General features: G+C 42.2%; 1 protein-coding gene across 1 annotated transcript in view; it reads right to left on the bottom strand.

Annotated features, from left to right (window-relative positions):
- Window positions 1–14,533, bottom strand: part of DPYSL4 (dihydropyrimidinase like 4) — a 66,144-nt gene that overhangs the window by 2,183 nt on the left and 49,428 nt on the right. The window contains exon 13 of the mRNA XM_056529022.1: window positions 10,349–10,517. Coding sequence (XP_056384997.1) covers window positions 10,349–10,517 — 169 coding nt within the window. The remainder of the gene's footprint in view (window positions 1–10,348; window positions 10,518–14,533) is intronic.

Below are 14,533 nucleotides of genomic sequence, written 5' to 3'. Positions count from 1 at the left end.
ATACTACAGAGGAGGTCTCTTCTACCCCCTTCTCCTACCCAGCCCATAAATACAGCCCCAGTAGTGAGCCATGTGTAGTGCAAGAACCCATCCTTCCTTATAAGTCACAGCCAGGGGAGGGCTGGCAGCCTAATGCCTGGGGGGAAACATCCAGTTAAGTGGCCCATTGAGCCAAATAGGATTCAAATGTGGTTTTAACAAAAGATGTTTAACAAAAACAAAGCCTACGGCTTTAAACAGGGGCCATCTAGCAAATTTTATCCTGTGGGAAAGCACACAGCACTGGCCCATGAGTAGCGGTTTAGCCGTAGGGTTCATTTACACGTACAGTATTCTGCACAGATTTGATGCGCAGGATTTGATGCACATGTGTCAGAACCCATGGGGTAAAACGGTTCTGACAGTTTTGTTTTGGTTTGGCCTACGCCCAGCTGTCTGGACTGGTCAGCTGACCTTCATGTGAGCACCTGGCCTGGGCCTATATAAGCCAGCAGTCTACTCCCAATCCTTGCCTGCTATAGAGCTCTGTGTACTCCTATCTAGCATTTATATGGTATCTGTTATATCTGGCATTTTGACCCTTTTGCTCCACTCTCTGATTCTTCTCCTGGCTTTGCGAATTGGCTTATCAATAACCTCTTGGTATCGACTCGGACTATGGACAGTGACTTATTGTGTGTATGTTTTAGTCGTTATTCTGTTAGTCTTAGTGATTCCATTCTGTGTCCTCTGCATTATAGTTTATTATTTTGACTGGACTGCCATCACTTATTGTAAGCAGGGACCATCACCGAGGTTATGGACCCGCTACCTAGGGCGGGTACGTAAGTAGGCAGGGATAGGGGGAGTGGGCGAGAATAGTGGGCACTTCTTCCCAGCCCAGATGTGACAACAGGATTTGAAGCTGTGTTCAGTCATTTAGTATACATTGAAATCTGCAGCATAAAATCCTACGCATTAAATCTGTGCAGAATACTGTACATGTGAATACACCATTAAAGGGAATCAGTCGGGTATGACTGATAGGTATCTACCAGTGCCGAGCCACAGCAGCTGGTAATAAAAAGGACAAACCTAAAAGTTTACCTCCCTATCATCTGTCTGCCAGGATCTGCAGCTTACCCCCATACTGTTGCTGTTGAATCCAGTATAACAAGACCAGAATTACCAATAATATCATTATACAAGAAGCAAAGGATTCTGCCACACCATGACCACTACCATATACACCACATAGTGACTATATAATACCACCATACTGTGATTAAAATCTACTATATAATTCATCCATATAGTGACCATATAAAGGTAGATACCAGCACTACACAGGCTCTGTAGGCTATATAAGTGATTACAGTTACATTCACTGACTCATAGGTGACGTCTCCTCTGATCAGAGACATTCACTTTCCCTTTCTTCTCTATCCAGACCATCAGGCCGACTTCTGTCATCCACAGTGCGTTTTCACAGAATCTGCCAGATATTTATCTTAGTCTCCAAGCTACAGCACCATCCCACGTGTATTGCCCCACACAAATATCGTGTCCACTTGGTTCCCCCATATAGCATTTAGGCTAAACTTGTGCCCCCATATAGTAATTGGACCAACTCTTTGCCCCTATATAGTAGTTAGGCCACCTCTGTGCATCCACATAGTATTAGGCCCCTATCTGTGCCTCCATATAATATTAAGTTCCCTTCTGTGACACCATATATTATAAAGCCCCCTCTGTGCCCTTGTATAATAGTTAGGCCACCTTTGTGTCCCCATATAGTAGTTAAACTGCCTCTGAAAACCTAAAATTTTAAGGCTTCACCTGTTCCGCCTATCTAATATTGGGCCTACGTTGTGCCGCCATACAATAGTAGATCCCCTTCTGTCGCCCCATATAGTATGTGCCTCTATAAAGAAGCTCTGATAGCATGTAGTATTATTAAATGGATTTCATGACACATTTGAATTGTTAAATAAACTGAAGAAAATGTAACAGTGGACACATCTGTATTTTAGCTCTACGGTTGCAGAATTTGCAGTGGATCCACAACACCTGAAAATGTGCTGTGATTCTTGACTCCCCCATCTGCAGCAGAACTACAGAACATGACAATGGACATGCTGAGAACTTAAAATGACCTGCACTTAAAGGGGTTATCCAGGAAAAAACTTTTTTTTTATATATCAACTGGCTCCAGAAAGTTAAACAGATTTGTAAATTACTTCTATTAAAAAATCTTAATCCTTTCAGTACTTATGAGCTTCTGAAGTGTAGGTTGTTCTTTTCTGTCTAAGTGCTCTCTGATGACACGTGTCTCGGGAACCGCCCAGTTTAGAAGAAGTTTGCTATGGGAATTTGCTTCTAAACTGGGCGGTTCCCGAGACACGTCTCATCAGAGATTACCTAGACAGAAAAGAACAACCTTAACTTCAGAAGCTCATAAGTACTGAAAGGATTAAGATTTTTTAATAGATGTAATTTACAAATCTGTTTAACTTTCTGGAGCCAGTTGATATATATAAAAAAGTTTTTTCCTGGAATACCCCTTTAACCTCTTAAGGACCCGGCCATTTTACACCTTAGGACCCGGCCATTTTTTGAACATCTGACCACTGTCACTTTAAACATTAATAACTCTGGAATGCTTTTAGTTATCAATCTGATTCTGAGATTGTTTTTTCGTGACATTTTCTACTTTAACATAGTGGTAACATTTTTTGGTAACTTGCATCCTTTCTTGGTGAAAAATCCCAAAATTTGATGAAAAATTTGAAAATTTTGCATTTTTCTAACTTTGAAGCTCTCTGCTTGTAAGAAAAATGGATATTCCAAATACATTTTTTTTGATTCACATATACAATATGTCTACTTTATGTTTGCATCATAAAATTGACAAGTTTTTACTTTTGGAAGACGCCAGAGGGCTTCAAAGTTCAGCAGCAATTTTCCAATTTTTCACAAAATTTCCAAACTCACTATTTTTCAGGGACCAGTTCTGGTTTGAAGTGGATTTGAAGGGTCTTCATCTTAGAAATACCCCACAAATGACCCCATTATAAAAACTGCACCCTCCAAAGTATTCAAAATTACATTCAGTCAGCGTTTTAACCCTTTAGGTGTTTCACAGGAATAGCAGCAAAGTGAAGGAGAAAATTCACAATCTTCATTTTTTACACTCGCATGTTCTTGTAGACCCAATTTTTGAATTTTTACAAGGGGTAAAAGGAGAAAAATTATACTTATATTTGTAGCCCAATTTCTCTCGAGTAAGCACATATCTCATATGTCTATGTAAAGTGTTCGGCGGGCGCAGTAGAGGGCTCAGAAGCGAAGGAGCGACAAGGGGATTTTGGAGAGTACTTTTGTCTGAAATGGTTTTTGGGGGGCATGTTGCATTTAGGAAGCCCCTATGGTGCCAGAACAGCAAAAAAAAAAAAAACACATGGCATACCATTTTGGAAACAAGACCCCTTGAGGAACGTAACAAGGAATTAAATGAGCCTTAATACCCCAGAGTGTTTCACGACTTTTGCATATGTAAAAAAATGTAAAAAAATTTCACTAAAATGTGTGTTTCCCCCCAAATTTCACATTTTTGCAAGGGTAAATAGCAGAAAATACCCCCCAAAATTTGTAACCCCATCTCTTCTGAGTATGGAGGTAACCCATAAGTTGACCTGAAGTGCACTACGGGCAAACTACAATGCTCAGAAGAGAAGGAGTCATATTTGGCTTTTTGAGAGCAAATTTTGCTCGGGGGGCATGCCACATTTAGGAAGCCCCTATGGTGCCAGGGCAGCAAAATAACCCCTACATGGCATACCATTTTGGAAACTAGACCCCTTGAGGAATGTAACAAGGGGTACAGTGAGCATTTACCCCCCACTGGTGTATGTCAGATCTTTGGAACAGTGGGCTGTACAAAATTTTTCATTTGCACAGCCCACTGTTCCAAAGATCTGTCAGACACCAGTGGGGGGGTAAATTCTCACTTCACCCCTCATTACATTCCGTGAGGGGTGTAGTTTCCGAAATGGGGTCACATGTGGAGTTTTTTTTTTTTTTGCGTTTGTCAAAACCGCTGTAGCAATCAGCCACACCCCTGTGCAAATCACCTCAAATGTACATGGTGCACTCTACCTTCTGGGCCTTGTTGTGCGCCCCCAGAGCACTTTGCGTCCACATATGGGGTATCTCCGTAGTCGGGAGAAGTTGCATTACAAATTTTGGGGGGCTTTTTTCCCCTTTTACCTCTTGTCAAAATGAAAAGTATAGAACAACACCAGCATGTTAGTGTAAAAAATTTATTTTTTTACACTAACATGCTGGTGTAGACCCCAACTTCACCTTTTCATAAGGGGTGAAAGGAGAAAAAGCCCCCCAAAATTTGTTAGGCAATTTCTCCCGAGTACGGCGATACCCCATATGTGGCCCTAAACTGTTGCCTTGAAATACGACAGGGCTCCAAAGTGAGAGAGCGCCATGCGCATTTGAGGCCTGAATTAGGGATTTGCATAGGGGTGGACATAGGGGTATTCTACGGCAGTGATTCCCAAACAGGGTGCCTCCAGCTGATGCAAAACTCCCAGCATGCTAGGACAGTCAACGGCTGTCCGGCAATACTGGGAGTTGTTGTTTTGCAACAGCTGGAGGCTCCATTTTGGAAACAGTGGCGTACCAAACGTTTTTAATTTTTATTGGGGAGGGGGGGCTGTGTAGGGGTATGTGTATATGTAGTGTTTTTTACATTTTATTTTATTTTGTGTTAGTGTAGTGTAGTGTAGTGTTTTTAGGGTACAGTCAAACGGGCGGGGGATTACAGCGAGTTTCCCGCTGCGAGTTTGAGCTGCCGCGCAAAATTTTCTGCCTGGCAAACTTGCAGCCTGATACTCACTGTAAGCCCCCTGCCCATGTGAATGTACCCTGTACATTCACAGGGGGGGGGGGGGGGGGCTCCAGCTGTTGCAAAACTACAACTCCCAGCATGCACAGTCTATCGGTGCATGCTGGTAGTTATAGTTTTGCAACAGCTGGAGGCGCACGGGTTGGGAAACACTGAGTTAGGAAACAGACAATGTTTCCCAACCATTGTGCCTCCAGTTTTTGCGAAACCACAACTCCCAAACATTCTCAGGCATGCTGGAAGTAGTAGTTCGGCAACATCTTTAGAGCCAGATGTTGCCGAACTACAACTCCCAGCATGCTTGGAGTTGTAGTTTTGCAACATCTGGAGGACTACAGTTTGCAGACCACTAATACAGTGGTTCCCAATCTGTGCCCTTCCAGATGTTGAGAGCAAATTTTGCTCGGGGGGCATGCCACATTTAGGAAGCCCCTATGGTGCCAGGGCAGCAAAATAACCCCTACATGGCATACCATTTTGGAAACTAGACCCCTTGAGGAATGTAACAAGGGGTACAGTGAGCATTTACCCCCCACTGGTGTATGTCAGATCTTTGGAACAGTGGGCTGTACAAAATTTTTCATTTGCACAGCCCACTGTTCCAAAGATCTGTCAGACACCAGTGGGGGGGTAAATTCTCACTTCACCCCTCATTACATTCCGTGAGGGGTGTAGTTTCCGAAATGGGGTCACATGTGGAGTTTTTTTTTTTTTTGCGTTTGTCAAAACCGCTGTAGCAATCAGCCACACCCCTGTGCAAATCACCTCAAATGTACATGGTGCACTCTACCTTCTGGGCCTTGTTGTGCGCCCCCAGAGCACTTTGCGTCCACATATGGGGTATCTCCGTAGTCGGGAGAAGTTGCATTACAAATTTTGGGGGGCTTTTTTCCCCTTTTACCTCTTGTCAAAATGAAAAGTATAGAACAACACCAGCATGTTAGTGTAAAAAATTTATTTTTTTACACTAACATGCTGGTGTAGACCCCAACTTCACCTTTTCATAAGGGGTGAAAGGAGAAAAAGCCCCCCAAAATTTGTTAGGCAATTTCTCCCGAGTACGGCGATACCCCATATGTGGCCCTAAACTGTTGCCTTGAAATACGACAGGGCTCCAAAGTGAGAGAGCGCCATGCGCATTTGAGGCCTGAATTAGGGATTTGCATAGGGGTGGACATAGGGGTATTCTACGGCAGTGATTCCCAAACAGGGTGCCTCCAGCTGATGCAAAACTCCCAGCATGCTAGGACAGTCAACGGCTGTCCGGCAATACTGGGAGTTGTTGTTTTGCAACAGCTGGAGGCTCCATTTTGGAAACAGTGGCGTACCAAACGTTTTTAATTTTTATTGGGGAGGGGGGGCTGTGTAGGGGTATGTGTATATGTAGTGTTTTTTACATTTTATTTTATTTTGTGTTAGTGTAGTGTAGTGTAGTGTTTTTAGGGTACAGTCAAACGGGCGGGGGATTACAGCGAGTTTCCCGCTGCGAGTTTGAGCTGCCGCGCAAAATTTTCTGCCTGGCAAACTTGCAGCCTGATACTCACTGTAAGCCCCCTGCCCATGTGAATGTACCCTGTACATTCACAGGGGGGGGGGGGGGGGGGGCTCCAGCTGTTGCAAAACTACAACTCCCAGCATGCACAGTCTATCGGTGCATGCTGGTAGTTATAGTTTTGCAACAGCTGGAGGCGCACGGGTTGGGAAACACTGAGTTAGGAAACAGACAATGTTTCCCAACCATTGTGCCTCCAGTTTTTGCGAAACCACAACTCCCAAACATTCTCAGGCATGCTGGAAGTAGTAGTTCGGCAACATCTTTAGAGCCAGATGTTGCCGAACTACAACTCCCAGCATGCTTGGAGTTGTAGTTTTGCAACATCTGGAGGACTACAGTTTGCAGACCACTAATACAGTGGTTCCCAATCTGTGCCCTTCCAGATGTTGCAAAACTACAACTCCCAGTATGCCAAAACTGTCCAGGCATGCTGGGAGTTGTAGTTCTGCAACATCTGAAGGGCCAGATGTTACAGAACTACAACTCCCAGCATGCCTGGAAAGTAAGGGCATGCTGAGGATGTGTAGTTTTGTAACATCTGGAAGGGCACAGTGGTCTCCAAACTGTGGACCTCCAGATGTTGCAAAACTGCAACTCCCAGCATGCCCAGATGCCAAGGGCTGTCTGGGCATGCTGGGAGTTGTAGTGTAAGGGGACCAGATGAAGCAGTCTGGACTGCTGCAAAGGTCCTGCGGCGCCGCCGAAGATCAACTCACCTGTCGCCACCGCCGCTGCCTCCGCCGCCGGGATCCGGGTCTTCAGGGATAAGTACCGGGGCTGGGCCCCAGCACTCCCCCGTCGCGTGCTCCGGTCTTCCTCCTGTTCTCTCCGGACTTCCAGGGGCCGGGCAGGGCGGGAGGAAGAAACCCCCCCACCCCTGCGATTGGTCGGTTAGCTAACCGAGGAATCGCAGGGGGTAGGAGGAGGTGGCAGGCTTGCCTCCTCGCTCCTATACTCCAGCATGGTCCTGGCTGTCTGTGACAACCGGGATCATGCAAAATTACCGGGCGGTCGGGTCTCAGAGACCCGATCAGCCCGGTATCGCCGCAGATCCCAGGGGCGCGATTTGCGGCGATCATGGCCCCCCTCGGCGTTTGCCCTGGATGCCTGCTAAAGCCTTTCAGCAGGCATCTGCTTCTGATCTCTGCCCGGCGCGTGGCAGGGACCGGAAAACACCAGGGCATATGGATACGCCCTGGGTCCTTAAGGCCCAGGGTGTGAGGGCGTATCCATACGCCCTGGGTCCTTAAGAGGTTAAAGGGGTATTCCAGGAAAAAACTTGTTTTTAATATATATATCAACTGGCTCTAGAGAGTTAAACAGATTTGTAAATGACTTCTATTAAAAAATCTTAATCGTTTCAATAATTATCAGCTGCTGAAGTTGAGTTGTTGTTTTCTGTCTGGCAACAGTGCTCTCTGCTGACATCTCTGCTTGTCTCGGGAACTGCACAGAGTAGAAGAGGTTTGCTATGGGGATTTGCTTCTAAACTGGGCGGTTCCCGAGACACGTGTCATCAGAGAGCACTTAGACAGAAAAGAACAACTCAACTTCAGCAGCTCACAAGTACTGAGAGGATTAAGATTTTTTTAATAGAAGTAATTTACAAATCTGTTTAACTTTCTGGAGCCAGTTGAGATATATATATAAAAACGTTTTTTTTCTTGGATAACCCCTTTAAGGTCAGTTTCCTGTATTATTTGGTTGCAGTTTTGGAAATCTCATCCATTTTTCCAATCCGCTGTACCCTTAAAAGGGTACTCCGATGAATTTTATTTATTTATTTTTTTCAGATCAACTGGTGCCAGAAAGTTAAACAGATTTGTAAATTACTTCCATTTAAAAATCTTAATCCTTCCAATACTTATCAGCTGCGTTATACTACAGATATACTACAGAGATATTTGTGAAGTTCTTTCCAGTCTGACCACAGTGCTCTCTGCTGACACCTCTGTCCGTGACAGGAACTGTCCAGAGCAAGAGAGGTTTTCTATGAGGATTTCCTTCTAATCTGGACAGTTCCTGACAAGGACAGAGGTGTCAGCAGAGAGCACTGGGGTCAGACTGGAAAGATATCCAGACTGGAAAGAACTTCACAAATTTCTCTTTAGTTTATCTGTAGTATACATCAGATTATAAGTACTGGAAAGGTTAAGATTTTTAAATGGAAGTAATTTACAAATCTGTTTAACTTTCTGACACCAGTAGATTTAGAAAAAATTTGTTTTTCACTTGTTTCCACCAGAGTTCCCCATTTAAGTGACATCTAGGTCTAAGGCATCGCATGGAGGGCATGTAATCATTCTGGGGTTCATCTAAGCGGTAAATGGGCACTGTCATTTGCAAAAACGTTTTATATAATTTAGATAATTACATTTTATGTATATCTGTAATATACATTGATAAAGGGGTACTCCGGTCCTAGACTTATTATCATAGACATATATAAGGTGTCTGAATCTGTGGGGTCTGGCTGCTGGGACCCCCCGAGATCTCCAGCCAAGCACCCTGGCATTTTGAACATTTATGTTCAGAACACAGATAGTGCTAGGCTTTGGAGCAGCCGTGTTAGCCACGCCCCTCCATTTAGGTCTATGGAAAAGACTCCCATAGGGATACAGCTTTGGGCTGTGGTTGCAAGTAGTCCGGCATCAGCGGAGATCGCTTCGTACATGCAGACTACTGGGGTGCTGGGCTGGAGGTTGCGGGGGTCCTAGAGCGTGACACTTATCACCTATCCTATGGATAGGAGATAGGGATAAGATGTTTAGAAACAGAGTACCCCTTTAAAACTGCTGTCCCTGCAACTATTGCCTGTATGTGTTGGCCGGAAGAATATACAAGCAGTGTGGGCGGGACAAGCAGGGCTCTGTGCACTGAGGCTCTGTGACATGCTCCCGGCTCACACAGCAGGCTGATTGACAAGACAGGAGCCTGCACAGAGCCCTGCTTGCCTGCCCACATTTCCTGTATTTTACCCACAAACAATAGGTGCAGGGACAAGACAGCATTTTTTCACCCAAAAATATACAAATTTTAAACCATTTTAACCATTTTGAACTATATTAAAAATATACATATAATGTTACATGTCTGTATTGTATAAAAAGTTATTGCAAATGGCATTGCCCATTTAAATTCTGTGCAGAAAGACCTAAGATCTGTGTGGAGGCATCAAAGCCACATAGAGGGGGATCTACTTGGTAAACTATTAGAGGGAATTTCGGTTAAAAAAAAAAAAAAAAAAAACACAATAAGAAGGATTTTGTGCTTTCGTGGGTTTGCTTTAAAGGGGTACTCTGGTGGAAAACTTTTTAGTTTTTTTTATCAACTGGTGCCAGAAAGTTAAACAGATTTGTAAATTACTTCTATTAAAAAATCTTAATCCTTACAATACTTATTAGCTGCTGAATACTACACAGGACATTATTTTCTTTTTGGAACACAGTGCTCTCTGCTGTCATCATGACCACAGTGCTCTCTGCTGACATCTCTGTCCATTTTAAGAGCTGTCCAGAGTAGGAGAAAATCCCCATAGCAAACATGCTGCTCTGGGCAGTTCCTAAAATGGACAGAAATGTCAGCAGAGAGCACTGTGGTCATGATGTCAGCAGAGAGCACGGTGTTCCAAAAAGAAAATAATTTCCTCTGTAGTATTCAGCAGCTAATAAGTACTGGAAGGATTACGATTTTTTTTATAGAAGTCATTTACAAATCTATTTAACTTTCTGGCACCAGTTGATTTAAAAGAAAAAAAGTTTTACACCGGAGTACCCCTTTAACTTGGGTATGTTAAAGATAGGCCATCAAAGTTGTAATCATAGAAAACAACTTTTAACTCAATATCCTAATTTTTTTTTAGCTTAAAAAAAATAAATAAATAAATAAATCACCTGACAAACTGAACCCGGACTGATGCAAGTTTCGGACTGGCATCTGGACCTTTCCTGGGCAGGCTGCTGTCCTTGAGTTTGACGTTGGTGCAGCTGTTATTGCAGTTATTGTGACGTCATGTACAGGTCCATCATACAAACCCCTTGGGACACCTCTGGCCTCTGCCATCTGTAAGAATAACATAGAGGAGCAAAATCCTTACATTAGATAAAGAAGATGATTTCCATTCCTGAAAATAAAGGCAACTTCTCGGCATTATTAATTGGGGCACTAGGCAGCTGTAACCCCCAAGATGCCATTCTAGCATCCTAATCCCCCAGGAGCGGGTGAGAATATCTAATAATTACAACGTAAATGAATTGACCTAATTCTCTGCCGCTTCCATATAAATGCAGAACACTGGATACATGAAATGCTTTGAAAATGCCGATGCTCAACACCCTCTCATCGAACCCCCGAAGGTGAAATTCTCAGGAAGAAACTGCGACTTTTTATAGGAATGTGTTTCCTACTCTTAGAAAAAAAATACATTTCATATTGCTCTGAGGTAAATAAGCCTGATTTCCTAAAGGGGAATCCAATCAATATGACTGATATGATTCTGATATGTCAGAGATACATGTGAGAAGGTGACATAGGTGTAGTCTGTCATCTTTGCGCTGCCAGTGATTTTCATACAGCACATTTGGGTCTAATGGTGTAATGCGTCTCCTTGGAGAGATCTCCATGCAGGCTTAGGGAGTTTTTTAGGCCATGCAATGCTCCCTGAGGAAAAAGTATGCAAACTAGCGTTCCTACTAAAAGAAATTAATTTGTTGTCTAGTGCCACCTATTGACTAACAGCGAAACTGCCTCCAATAGGTAAAAAAAAATCAAAGGACATATTGAGTTGCAAGATTAAAGTGTATCTGTCCCGAACAAAAACTTTTGATATCATGTAGATAATACCATTATATGTATGTTTGTAATATACATTGATTAAAAAATGTGTATATTTTTGGGTGAAAAAATGCTGTCCCTGCAGCTATTGCCTGTATGTGTCTATGAGGAGTCCAAATACAGGAAGTGAGGGCAGGAGAAGCAGGGATCTTTGCAGACTCCTGGCTTGTCAATCATCCTGCTGTGTGAGCCAGGGGCGTGTCATAGAGCCTCAGTGTGCAGAGCCCTGCTTGTCCACCATCACTTCCTGTATTTGGACTCCTCATAGAGACACAAAAACAATAGCTGTAGGGAGAAAAATATACACATTATTTAACCAATGTATATTACAAATATACATGTAATGGTATTATCTACATTATATAAAAAGTTTTTGTTGACGACAGGTACACTTTAACTACAGCTCAATTTAAAAAACAAGTGACATATTTTGTGTCTGTGAATTTGCCAGACTGATGTGCACTATAGAGATATAGGGCGCAGGATCCTGTCCTCTATGTTCACATTGTATGGGAGACATCATAGCAGTGAGTCTCCATCCACTAGCTCATGGAGAACAAAAAGAAAAAGTGATGTAATTTAGTTTGTCTTGATTTGTATATTGTTCATTCTGGTTTTGGGTTTTGCAAAAATGTCTTGTAAAAATTGTGTATAATTTTTGTTTGTGTGGAAGAATGAATGCGGGGATGGACCTGTGTTTTACGTTATGGTGTCGGTGCTTTTATGATTGGTCTTCTGATTCATCATACTGTTATGTTCTAGTCAGATATGGTATGTTTATTTCTGTAACAATTTTTTATTATTTTTAAAATTTTAATAAAATATTTACAGCTGGGGGCTGCAGAGGGGAGAAATTGTAAAAAAAATTCTATATACATGTTATATAATGGCCAGAAAAAGTGCTATGTGTGTACACATGAGAGCATATCTGGAAAAATTACCTGAAATAACAGGTATGCTCAGAGGCATAGCTTGTAGCTTCTGGGCCCCGATGCAAAATCTAAAACAGGGCCCCATATGCCAATTATAATACTGGTCTCTTATGGGGTAGATGTGCTTTGGGGCCCCTTTAGGTACCAGGGCCCCGGTGAGGCTGCTTCCTCTGCTACCTTTATAGCTACACCCCTGGGTATGCTTTAAGAACAATTTACAAATAGCATATCAGCACACACACCACTAGAGCGAGTTAACCACGTTGTCACTTGAGGACTGTATTGAGGACTGTATTGTTTTCTGATTTTCTACATACTATAGTTAATAGCACCCAGGGTATTGTGTGCTTTACAGTTAACCTCGGTTCTCTATTACATAATCTATTTTTGTTGAGCTGCACAGACATTTCTATATTCCTATACGTTGTCACTTTAGTAAGCAAAACCCACTTTAGACTAGTCTGGTTTCCTCACCTGTACCATCATATTCAGTATGGACTCGTACTATCAGTACGCCCCTTCTGGCATCTTCTAGTGAATGTTTCTATATCGGCTTACATTTTGGTTCAAGGGTTGAACAGTTGTTAAGCCTTTTTAAAAAAACACTAATATTTTGGTCTTAATCAGATTTCCCATTGAGGGGGGGTAGCTTAACATGATGGGAAAATCCCTTTAAAAATCTGTTTAAAAATGTTTTTCTTTTAATCTATGCATTTTGGCGGTCATAACTTTTTTTTTACTTTAAGATCACATGACTTGCTTGTTCTGAGGACCAAATCTTTTGTCTTTGGTAATATTTTTGGTTAAATTTATAATACTAAATAGTTATCATTAATTTCATTAATTTATATTTTTACAGAAATGCAAAAAAAAAAGTTATTTTATAAATGTGTATGCAATTCACAAAGCACCATAAATAATGTCATGGATTTCTATAAAAGGCTCTTTTATGGTTTCCTTTGATATGTTACTTTTTTCACAGGTAGTTGTAATAAATCTTTATATTTCTTAATCTCATAAAGGGACATTTATCAATGTTTGCTTATGTATTCTTTTTTTTAGTAATTTTTTCCTTACTATTTTTTTTTGCTTATGTGTGACTTATTTATCAACTGGTTTCAGCCTGTTGATCATTTTCTTTCACGTAAGCAATTTTTCCATGTTTTACTTTGGTAGTAGCTTTTTCTGCTCCATGTTTGAGCTGGAGTAAATTTAGTACATTTTTTACCTTGTTGCGACTGTTTTTTGCGCAGTTGCGACTGTCGCAGTTAATAAATACCCGACTAAAGCAAATCCATTTTGAAAAATTTACTACGTAAGCAAGTTTGAATTTTCTTGCTTTTCTTGTTCTTCATGCAAATTGTCACACGAAAACACACATAGTCGCAGTTGCGACAATTTTGCGACAATTATAGTAAAAAAAACCTGACTAAACCCGTTGATAAATGTCCATCATTGTGTGCATTTAATTAGTTTATGACGTTACATAATACTATACTTGCATGTATACTTACTAAGCACACAAGTGGGGGGAATTTATCATTCCTTAGCTTTTGTCAACCACCATCTGCTGTGATTTCCGAACACAAGGGGTTAAATCAGAGGTTTCTTTGATCTTGTCAGAGCAGGACTACAGCTATGTATCATACCTGCTCCTGACCATGTGGGCACAGTGGAAATGCTCGCACAATCATAATGCTGTAATAGTATGGCGAAGGTCCTCTTTTAGGCTGGGTTCACACTGCAGAATTTCTGGGCAGAATTTCTGCCGGAGATCGAGCCGGCGGCGCTAGGACCGAGCAGACTGCATTGCTGCCCCCATAGACTGCAATGCATTTCTGGGTGGATCTTTTGGGAGATCTGCTCAGAAATGAATTGCCATCTATGGGGACAGCAATGCAGTCCATGCGGTCCTAATGCCGCCGGCTTGATCTCCGGAAGAAATTCTGCCCAGAAATTCCACAGTGTGAACCTAGCCTTAGGGTCTATTCACATGGCAGAATTTCCGATTGCGGAATTTTGCCTCAAATTAAAGCCCATAGACTTCTATTGGATTCCGCACTCCCATTTACACTTCAGAATTTCCGCTTGGGGAATTCCGCCTCAAATTAAAGCCCATAGACATCTATGGAATTCCGCTTCTAATTAAAGCCCATAGACTTCTATTGGATTCCGCACTCCCATTTACACTTCTGAATTTCCGCTTGGGGAATTCCGCCTCAAATTAAAGCCCATAGACTTCTATGGAATTCCGCTTCTAATTAAACCCCATAGACTTCTATTGGATTCCGCACTCCCATTTACACTTCTGAA

Source organism: Hyla sarda, chromosome 7, assembly GCF_029499605.1.
Source record: "Hyla sarda isolate aHylSar1 chromosome 7, aHylSar1.hap1, whole genome shotgun sequence".
Taxonomy (NCBI): domain Eukaryota; kingdom Metazoa; phylum Chordata; class Amphibia; order Anura; family Hylidae; genus Hyla; species Hyla sarda.
The sequence above is the reverse complement of the archived record's forward strand: the minus strand, read 5'-3'. Positions and strand labels throughout refer to the sequence as shown.